At 41.1% G+C, this 11400-nt stretch overlaps 1 protein-coding gene across 1 annotated transcript in view; it reads right to left on the bottom strand.

The window, feature by feature from the left end:
* The window catches only part of FGD3 (FYVE, RhoGEF and PH domain containing 3), a 192270-nt gene extending 181219 nt beyond the window's left edge, over window positions 1-11051 (bottom strand). The window contains exon 1 of the mRNA XM_027860622.1: window positions 10898-11051. Coding sequence (XP_027716423.1) covers window positions 10898-10934 — 37 coding nt within the window. The 5' untranslated portion in view covers window positions 10935-11051. The remainder of the gene's footprint in view (window positions 1-10897) is intronic.
* Between the last annotated feature and the right edge of the window lie 349 nt (window positions 11052-11400).

Here is an 11400-nt window from a genome sequence, read left to right as displayed (position 1 = left end):
GATAGATAGATAGATAGATAGATAGATAGATAGATAGATAGATAGATCTATCAAGGGCATCCTTAATGGTTTGAGGAGGGAAGAAGCAAGTAATATAAAACCAAAAAATATCAATAGTACTTATTTAAAAATTTATAAATGAAAAAAAGGGGCAACAAAAAATCATTCTTTTTAAGACAGGCACACTTATACACTGTGGGCTAGGCTGTGAATTGTTCTAACTATTCTAGAAAGCAATTTGAAATTAAGCTAAAAAGATACTAAAACATCCATTTCCTTTGACCCAATAATACCACTGCTAGGTGTATACCCCAAGAGATCAGTGATGGAAGAAAGGCCCTCATATACTGTACTTTAAAATATTTATAAGCAATACTTTTTGTAGTAGCAAATAACTAGAAATAAAGTAGATATCCATGGATTTAAAAATACCTAAACAATGATGAATGAATGTAATGAAATATTACTGCATCATTTTAAAAAATGATGAAAATGAAGAATCTAGAGAAGCACCAAAAGACTTAGATGAACTGATACAGAGTAAAGGAAGGGAACCAGGAAAACAGTATACACAATGACTACAACAATGTAAATGGAAAGAAGAAAAACAAGAATAAATCACAAAAAAGTTCATGTAATTATAATAACCAAGCTTAACCCCAAAGAAAGTTTTAAAAAAAAATACATTTTTTGCAGAAGTAAAGGCTATGGGTGTAGAACATTACATATACAATCAGATTTAGTTGTTGTATCAGTTTTGCTGAACCATTTTTTTCTTTCTTTTTTATTCTGCATTACAAGGGATGGTTCACTGGGTAGGGTAAAGAAAGGGATGTGTTTGGTAATAAAGGTGATATAAAACAAAATTTATCAATAAAATTTAAAATAAAAGCTAAATCCCATTCTAAAAATATTTTTAAGGATTTGTGGATCTTTGAAAAGGCTAACCAGATTGATAAGCCTTTAATTCAACTGATTAAAAAGATGAGGGCAGAAAATGAAATCACCAAAACAAAAAATAAGGTAAAATCACAACAAAACCAGAAGAAATAAAAAGAATTATCAAAACTACTATGAACAGCTACATAAAAAACAAAACCAAGAACAAAAGACAAATGGAGGATTACTGTCAACTATAAAAAATACACACACAAACAGCACACTTGAGAGAAATTTTAAATAATTTTAAGATTACTTCATCTTAAAATCTTAATCCAATCTCAAAAAAAACCAAACAGAACTACCAAAAAAATCTTCCTGGTTTTGATGGATTTATAGGAGAATTCTATCAAAAATTTAAAAGAACAACTAACACCTACAAAACACAAATTATTCTTTAAAAAAAAACAAAACTCCTTTTAAGAAACAAATATAGTCCTAATACCTAAACCAAGGAAGGATAAAACAGAGACACAGACACACACACACACACACACACACACACACACACACTGAGAGAGAGAAACTATAGACTGATATCATTAATGAATATTGATCAATTCAAAATTTTTAAATAAAATTCTGACAAAAACACTACAGTAATTTTACAAAAAAATTTTTTAATTATAACCAAGTTGGATTTATACTAGGGATGCACAGATGGTTCAACATAAAGAAAGCAACATAATTAATCCTATTTAAAAACAAAAACATTCAAAACTACATGATTATCTCCATTCATGTGGCGGGGGGAGCCTTTAACAAAGTACATTTCTCATCTAGGCTTTGAAAAAAAAACTTGTCTGCAAAGAACAGTCATAGAAGAATCTTTTTAATGATAAAAGATATCTATGTAAAACCAAAAGCAAACATCATATGCATACACACTGGAAATTTCCACAGTTAATACAGGAATAAAGCAAAAATGGCCCTTTGCCCTATATATTATTTTATTTCTAAAAATGCTAACAACAACAGTAAGATAAGAGAAAGCAATTAAAGGCATAGGCAAAGAGGAAACAAAATTAACCCTATTTGCTGATGACATGATAATCCACTTAGAAAATTCTTAGGAATCATCAAAGGATTTATGGGAAGACATTGACAAGGGTTATCACAAGTTGGATAGGCATAGACAAGTTGTTACCAGTATAATTGGAGAAAACAAGCTCACTACATCAATGAGATCACAGATCCATCAACATATTATTACTATGGTAATAACTGAAAAGAACACTTATGAGTCGTGATACCTAGATTCTAGTCCCAGCTCTGCCATTAACTTGCTGTGTGGCCTTGGGCAAATCATTCCTCCTCTCTATGTCTCAGACGCCTCTTCTATAAAATGAGGCAATTGGATTGGATGATCTTTAAGGTCCCTTCCCACCCTAAACTGTAATAACCATTAAGATTTATAAGAAGATGTAGATACTCAACAAATAGGAAAACAATATTTATAGGCTTCAGGCTAATGATTTCCCAAAATTTCAGATGTTTGGATACTCTGTATTTATTAGTTTCATTGTAGGATAACCTCTACCATTCTCCCTAAAAGTGCTCTATGGCAGTCTTAAGTGAATTTAAAATAATTTCAATCTAAAAAAAATTTTAAAGCACTCTAGAATATAATTGGATGCAATCTGGAATACCATAGAAAGGAATCATTGTTCTAGGTAATAGTATTTTACACTAAGTTCTCAAAGAAGTCTAGGGGAAATGGTTCCCATACAGAGAAGATGTTTGAGTTTTTGTTTAATAATGAAAAAGCTTTAGCTTAATACTGATATTTCCCGATAAGGCTCTATTCTAAACCCAGCGTTTTGTGATACATTGTAAAACATGTCATAGCATATTGAAGACAACATTGCTACAGTCTTGCCTTAAATGTATCTTGTTCTGTTATACTGATAGAGTTTGCAAAGGGATTCAGGATCATGGCAAGAAGCAAAAAGAAGTTCCCTTTCACAGAGGCAGCCCCAAAAGAGGAAAGAGAAAAATCACCCAGGAGGTGGTAACAATGAAACAGCATGTCAGTAAAAGCACTCACCCGGGACTCCCCACTCTTGATCCTAATTCTGTCCTTCGTTCAAAGTAATACAGAACATTCTAATTACTTTTTCTGAGCAATAGACCTTGAAATATGTGAAAGCTTCTACTTTTTTCCTTAGAGACACAAAGCAACATGGTATCTTCAGTGTCAGACAACTCAGGTATGTGTTTCCCTTTTTGGGAATATCTTTCAAAAGTTTAAAGAATAAGTAAATACAAAACACTGCCTAGAGTTCTTCACTTTTTTTGCAGGGGGGTGGGAAGGAAAGGGGAGTCAGATCTATGAGTTCATTGATATAGGAACAAATAGCTACTGTTCTTTTAACCTGTGGTCTTAAGAGACTTGCCTAGGATATGAAAGGCTTCATGACTTGCCCTGAGTCACACAGACAGAAAGAGCTAAGGCTGAACCCAGGTCTTCCTGACTCTCCCACTCAAGCCACCTCTCTATCCACTTGATATCCACCATGATGTCTTTAACTAAAACTGTTTATATTTAAGTAAAATTGAAAATACTATATTTAGAAGAATCCCTTCCTATAATGCTACTGACACTTTCATTTCCTTTTTTTTGGAGGGGGGGGCAATTGGGGTTAAGTGACTTGCCCAGGGTCTGAGAAATAGTGTATTATTGAGTACCAAACAAAACACTGCTCTGAGATCAGGAGACCAAGGGTCTAGTCCTACATCTACAACTAACTGCCTTCTTTCTGTGTGATTTTGGACAAGTCACTTCCCCTTCGGGCACATACAAGTTTTTGCCTCATAAAATGAAACAGTTGGACTAGACAACCTCAAAGATCCCTTTACCACTAAAATCCTAGGATGCTAAATATAACACTTTTACTATGAAAAGAACTCCATTCTCTATCATCAAGTGTTTTCTTATCACAGCTAGTATTTAGATATCCCTACACACTAACAAAGGTTTATTCTGATACAGGCATGAAGCAACTGGATCTCTATTTAAATTGAAATTCTCTGACCCCTTCAGACAAGGACTCCAGAATATTTACAATACTGCCTGATGGTTTGCTCTCTTCAGAAATATGAAGTTTAAATATTTGCTTTTCAATAATGATCCAATCCAAACCATACACCTCTGCAACAAAGCCCCAGTTTTCTTTGGGAATACGACCCTCAAAGAATAACTTATTCAGACCTGAGTAAGTTCTGCCTCCCCATAGTGGCCCAGCAAAAACCTAAGGTGGGAGGTCAGTCTTTCTTTATTTTCAGAGTGATCAATTACAAATGTAACCAGCAAACACGAATACTGAAGAATGAAAACAGTTTCTTCTTTAAGAAATACTTTGCCAGAGATAAGACAATTGCCTAGCACTGATGCCCATGCCACAGAAATATTAGCATACAGCATTTACCTGGGAGTATTCTTTTGTGTGATTATATACCCAGGTGTGCGTGCGCACATGCATGTGCATGCACACACACACACACACAGAGTCTCAAAATTCTTATTGCAGTTTTAAGCTTTAATAGCTTAATTAATAGTTTAATTTGATCTGTAAGCTTATTAAAGTTTAAAATTGCACTAAGACTTTTTGGATTCTATATAGATATAGGTATATATAATAAATATTTCATTAGAGAGAGAGAGAGAGAAGGGTGGGCAGGGGCTCACAGGCATAAAGCTGGTAGGGATCTCATAGGTCATCTAATAAAATCTCATTTTATATATGAGGAGACTAAGGTAAAAGAAGTTAGGACTTGTCCAAGGTCACAAAAGTAGTGTCAAAGATGGGATTTGAATTCAAGTCCTCTAACACATACTGGATACATGACCTTGGACAAATCACCAAACCTCTCAAGCAACTCTCTAAGACTGTAAGTGTTAGATGGGGGCCTATCTACCTTAGTTCATCAAACAGCTCCTATGAGCAGGACCCTCTACTGCCTCCTGCTGGGAGAGAGCGATAAACAGAACCAAGAAACAGCCCCTAGCCTGGAGTAGCTTATAGGTGGGTGGTGGGAGTGGTGATGGTCTTCATCATCATCATCGTCATCATCATCATCACCATCATCATCGTTGCTATTGTTATTTTGGAGAGGGGGGAAACAATTATACAAAGAAGTGAAATGTAGAATCCACTAAGTGATACTTAAGCAGAAAAAACAAAATACCAAGGGGAATTCAGAAGATGGAGAAGATCAACCAATTGGGAAAGAGTATGGCATAACAGAAAGAGATTTGAAGTCAGAGGACAGAGATTCAAATCCCAACTCAGGGATGTCTTAGGCAAATTACTCTGGGCCTCAATTCTCTCATCTATGAAATGAAGAGTTTCAACGAAATGATCACTAAAGTCCTTTCTAGCTCAAAATCCTATGATCCTATCAGGATCAGGGAAGGCTTCATGGAGGACATGTCCCTTGAGCAGGGGCTAAGATATAGAAAGGTGAGGATGGAAGCATGAACAAAATCCTTAGGGCAAGCCTCTCCTATCCTTAAAAAACCCTCATTTGGCTGTGTGTCCCATCAAATTATCATCATATATATCTCTTCTCACTGCCAGAACCCCTCCAAAGTCTGCATTTTCTGTGTGATATTTCTCCTACCTGTCTGACTGGTTTTTTTTTTTTTTTTATCTCTGTTCAACTAAATTCATCCAAGTTCATCCAGCTCCTTAGCCTCTCATGCTGTATTCATCCTGGAGATGGCTGGGCAATGATCACATTTACAGTACCTGAGACCACCCAGATCAATGATGATGGAACTACTCCCCAAGTAGGGCTCAGACTGAGACAACAATGCACCATTCAACAATGCTGTGGAGCACTTAGGACTTGGTCAGGCACCAAAGACGCCAAGGATATCCAACGAATCCTGGGCCATCGCCAATTTTCTTGACTTTTGTCCTGCCATTGGACTTTGATGATTCAGGAAAGAGAAGGTGAGGCTGATGACTTTGTGCAGTTCTGCCTCACTTAAATCCAATCCACAAGCAAGTCAAGATATCACCAGTGATATCATTGGTTCTCTTCGAAAACAAAGGAACAACTCCTTTCTGCTAGGAGCTCATGTCCTCCATATAAAGAGGAAGAAGAAAGAAATACAAGGCTGCCACCCCCTCTACCCATCTGGAAGAACAGAAATTTTTTTTTCATTTGTCAAAAAGAAAGATTTGTAGAATAAGCAAAACTATTTTAGGAGGCCATTCAGCAGTACCAATAGGAACACAGGGTTAGGCCATCTCCAGTCATTCTGATCTATGTCTGGCCACTGGATCCAAATGGCTCCAGAGGAGAAAGTGAGGCTGGTGATTTTGCACAGCTCTCCCTCACTTAAATCCAATTCATTTGCAAGTCACGGCATGATGAAGTACAAACCACACAACAATGAACACAGTGTCACTTCCCCCAGTGGTTCAGAGCTAGACTGGTATCCCAAGAGCCTATGTCCCATGCATCCTCTGACCCTGTTACCCCTCTATTCAATAAACTCCAGTGAGTCTCTATTACCTCTGGGATCAACTACAAAATCATGGTTTGCTTTTAAAACCCTTCACAACCTGGCTCCTTCCTACTTTTCCTGTCTTAATCCCCTTCATGTAGGCCAGAGATACTGTGTCCTTACACACCTCATCTTCCAACTCCATGACTTTTCAGAGAGTACTCCATGAAGTCCTTCCTGGATGTCCCCAATTGCCAATACTCTGCCTCCTCACCTCTGGCACCTGGCTACCCTCAAAACTCAGCTTCAATCCTACTTTCTGCAAAAGGCCTCCCTTCCCCACCACTTCCTCCCTCTGCTTTCCCTGAGATTACCTCTGGTTTACTACCCGGTTGGATGTTACCTTCCCCATTAGAATGTGAGCTCCTGGATGGAAGAGACTTTGGTTTTTTATGTTTCTTTGTATGCATAGTGCTTAGTAAATGTTTGTTGAGTAAGAGCCAGCCCCAACAACTTCTTCCACAAATATTCATTATCAGTAGTAACTCACTTCTATAGTGACTTAAGATTCACAAAGGGGGGGGGCAGCTAGATGGTACAGTGGATAGAGCACTGGCCCTGGATTCAGGAAGATCTGAGTTCAAACCTGGCCTCAGACACTTGACACTCACTAGCTGGGTGACCCTGGGCAAGTCACTTAACCCCATTGCCTAGCAAAAAAAAAAAGATCCACAAAGGACTTTCCTCACAACAACTCTGTGAAGAAAGTAGTATAGTTAATACTATTCTCATTTTACAGAGAGGGTTAAATCAGATGCTCACAATCATTCACCTGACAAGGGGTGGAGCAAAGACCTGAACTCAGGTCCCACAGCTCCAAGACACTAATTCTTTCCACCACATCCCAAAGCCTTGTCATCTCATTTGACTCTCACAGCAACTCTGTGAGGCAGGCAAATAAGTAATGTGGCTAATTTGGCTTTTACATCCCAACACTACTACAGAGTCACATCCTGACACTATTTTTAGGTGGTCCTTAGGGCCTTGGCCTGACCTGGTAAGAGTGTGATAAAGTCAAACGGGGAAGGATTACCACATACCAGCTAGGACCCAGTGAGATTAGATAAGGTTGTAGCACAACCACCTGATACAATTGTGTGACTTTCTCCAGCAACGGAATAGGGGCAGAGAAGGTAGGTGATGGGGTAACCCCAAAATATAGTTTACCAAGGCATGACTAGATATAGGAAAAGAGGACAAGAGACTAAAGCTAGAAGTATATAGTTATAGTTAAAGCATATAGTTAAATTGGTCAACGATGGATAGGATCAAGAAGGGAGAAAAGTGAGACTAAACTGGAGGAATAAGGAAGGGCTTAGATGCCTTGGTGATGATGAAAAAGAGGTTTAGGAACAGAGATAAAGTGAAAGATGGAAAGATAGTAAATTATTATTACAGAAAGGAATTTCAGAATTGTGGATAATGAAAGTGGCAGTTAACAGCAGATGGTGATATCAAGAATATGGCTATCTCTGTTGTTGCTGAAGGTGATCTGAAGGTCCACATCATGGGAGCTAAAGAAGCTAGTAGATCCGGCTGTCTGAGGCACAACAATGTATTAACATCCTTGAGTTTGAGGGCAGAGGTTAGAGTGGATGGGATGACTGTGAGCCAGGTACTAAACTCCTTGAGAAAAGAGAGAGAAGATATAGGTCAGCAAATCACTGCCATGAGGATCTGGACTGGGGAACATGGACAGACAGAGAAAACCTCAAAGAAGGAGAGTGTTCCATGATGGTAGGAAAGAGACTGTCTGAAAGGGACAGTGGGGATCAAAGGCTCAAAATGTCAGGGGAAATGAGAGAAGACGGGTATCCAGTGTTGGGAAGAATGATCAGGAATGCATTGTTTTCTGGAGAGAACAAAGTTTCTATTAATATAAGAAAATAGAGAGTAAAACGTAAAGTCACCCAAAATAAAGGAAAGTTTGTTAAAATTTGTTTTTGGTGTTATGTTAAATAGTGTAGGCTTTCTAGAGGGCAAAATGGAGAGGAAGAGTGGAGGAAGATATCAACTGTGGAGCCAGAGGGCTGAGATGGGTCCAGATGAGAGTCTGGGGAGGGGTAGGAAATGGAAAGGATTTTCATCTCAGCAGATGCTGCCACTAAATCATGGGAACAGGTAAAGCAGGAGATGAAAGTCTGTTCATCAGCAAACAGCACTGGGAAAGAACCAAGTGATTAAGGACTTCAATCCTCTTGGGTCCTATGATGGTCAAGCATGAATTCATTTCAAGGTGGCAGTGTCAACTTCCCTGGTTTGTCGCTCAAAACACAGGAGAGATGAGGAGGGACAAGAGAAGAGTGGAGGTGGCAGGTAGTTTTGTCCAGGCACTGGGTTAATAGATAACCAATGTTCTGGTACCACAGTGAAGATGAACTCATACTCAATGCCAGTGCTATAGCTCAGGGATATGGAACACAAATAGAAAAGGATTTCTTGATGGCTCCATACTGACTTAGAAAACCACAAATTGACATTATCTATGTTGTATTATATTTTTATTTATTTTTGTTAAACATTTCCTAATTACAATCTAGTTCCTTGCTTCACTAAGGAGTTTTGCAGCCTGAGTTTGATAGCTCTGCTGTAGTTTCAGCTCAAATGGTGGGGCTATATGAAAATAATTGAATATTTGCAAACCTCAAAACACTATATCAGTTAACCGACAAGTATTTGGTAAATCTTAATTATGTGTCAGGCACTGTGCTAAGTTCTGGGAATACAATCCGTTAAGTTGTAAGCTCCTTGAGGGCAGAGACCACCTTTTGCCTCTTTTTGTACTTAGTACACTCAGCAATTAGTTCCACTTAGTACCGTGCCAGAAACATAGTAGCAGCTTAACAAATGTTTATTGATCAACCAATTGATACAAGGGCCCACAAATCCTTCTTCTAAAATACAACCAGTCACAGTTCTGCTTTAAGAAAATCTAGTACTTGCATAACCTTAGTATTTACTTATTTGTATATATGTTTTGTTCCCCCCTCCCTACTCCCCAACATATAAGGCACTTGAGAGCAGGGAATTTCATTTTTTGCCTTTATATCCTCACTGTCTAGTTCAAAGCCTAGTCTAAGTAGCAGACGCTTAATAACTGCTTGCTGGTTTGGTTTGAACCTAGCTAACAAAGGTAGAAGAAAGTTTCAGTGTCCTCCCATGCCTCAGGGTTGACTTGTAATATTCAGTACAGTATTCGGTTGAGTTGGAAGCTGCCCTTGGGGGAAAAAAACTCTCTGGATCCAGTTCCACATACAGTGTGGCATAGGCAGAGCAGCCAAATTCCCCAAGCATTTAGAGCTGGAAGGCAAATTAGAGATCATCCAGTCCCTTTCTCTTTATTGTACACCTGGGGGAAAGTGAGGCCTAAAGATGGGAACAACCGAGGGGAGAAAGGAAATAAGAGTTACAGGATTTAAGGTCAGGTCTCTAAAGTCCAAATTCAACATTTTCCAATACACGTTGCTGCCTCCGGATACTCGACTGTTTTCTTTAATGACATCTTCCATTAGATTAGGAAAGAGGTTGAATGGAGCTCTCTGGCTCCCCTTGGGGGGACAGTATAATTGAAGGAGGCTCTGAGGAATAAGAATTTGCCAGACTGTGAGACACCCACACCTACAGTTCCTCTGCAAGGGCTCCTGATGGGAGAAAAAGCACCCCTGAATAAGAACTTCAGACTCCAATCACAGAATTCACCCCTGCCAGGTGGGGGAGGGGTGGAGATGGGGATTGGAGGTAGAACAGGGGAGAATGTTAGTGTTTTCCTTAGTCGGGGAAAGTTTTCTCCTCTTCCATTCTATGTGAAAAGTTGCTTTTTTACAAGGTATTCCCATTCAATTCTCCTGCAAAAACCAGCCTCCAAGATTGTTTCAAAACTGTTTTAGTCGGGGCTCAACTCAGGGGCCTGTTTGGGTTCCCAACTACTCCAGTTACGAAGAGTAACACTGTAAAAATCTCAAGACTGCTTCGGCATTAACGCTTCTACTCACAAGGAGCCTCATTTCCAAGGTGGGGGGATCGGGGGTGGGGGACTCCGACAGGATGAGGAGGAATAGCTCGTACCCACAACCCACTTTCCCTGCGTAGAAACCGAGACAGAGACCGAGACCCGGGCACAGTCTGGATGACCTCTGGTGGGCCCTTGGTTAACAAACCGATGAATAGGATTGCTGCTCTCTAGCAAAAGGCACTCGATCCAACCGGGCAAAGTGGGAAGAGGAGCCCGTGGACCTCAGTTTCCATTTTTGTAAAATAAAGAGGTTGTCCTAGATGATCCCGGAGGGCCATTCCAGCTCTAAATCTATTATCCCGCAGCAGCACACACCGCCCCCCTTCCCTATCCCCCTCTGCTCCAGGGGCGGGTCCACAACTCAGCTTCCTTCCCTCCCTGCCCCCCCCTCCCCGCCCCCTCCTCTCCCCTCCCCTCTCCCAACTCACCCTCCGCCTCCATGGCGCCCCCCGCTCTTCTATTCATGCCAGGAGCAGGGAACGAGAAGGGGAAGGGGGAATCCGAGTCCAGGTTGGGGTCCCGGAGCCCTGGCGCCCTAGGGGCCACCTCAAGAGAAGCAGCCAGAGCAGCGCGGGACCGGACCGCATCTCGCCAGCAGCGCGGGCGGGCGGGCGGGCGGGCAGCCTTGCTGACTCCCGGGCTCCCTCCCGCCGCCGCTACCGCCAGCCCCCAAACTCGGCCCCGCCAGGCTGGGGGCGGGAGGGAGGGCTCGGCGCGCGCCGCCCAGGGCTCCCGAGGGGGCTCAGTCCCCGCCCGCCAGACCGGAGTCCGGCCCCCGCCGTCAGACCACCCCCTCCTCCTAGGTCGCCCGAGCGGCCTGCTCCTCCCCTGCTGCCGCCCCTGCCCCCGCCCCCACACTGGCCTCGGCGGGTCCCGGCCGCGACTGCAGCCCAGAAGGTCATCGAGGCGAAAGAGGCTGCGGGAACTGCTC

Source organism: Vombatus ursinus, unplaced genomic scaffold, assembly GCF_900497805.2.
Source record: "Vombatus ursinus unplaced genomic scaffold, bare-nosed wombat genome assembly UNPS02014225.1, whole genome shotgun sequence".
Taxonomy (NCBI): Eukaryota; Metazoa; Chordata; class Mammalia; order Diprotodontia; family Vombatidae; genus Vombatus; species Vombatus ursinus.
Note: the sequence above shows the minus strand (reverse complement) of the source record. Positions and strands in the feature narration are given on the sequence as shown.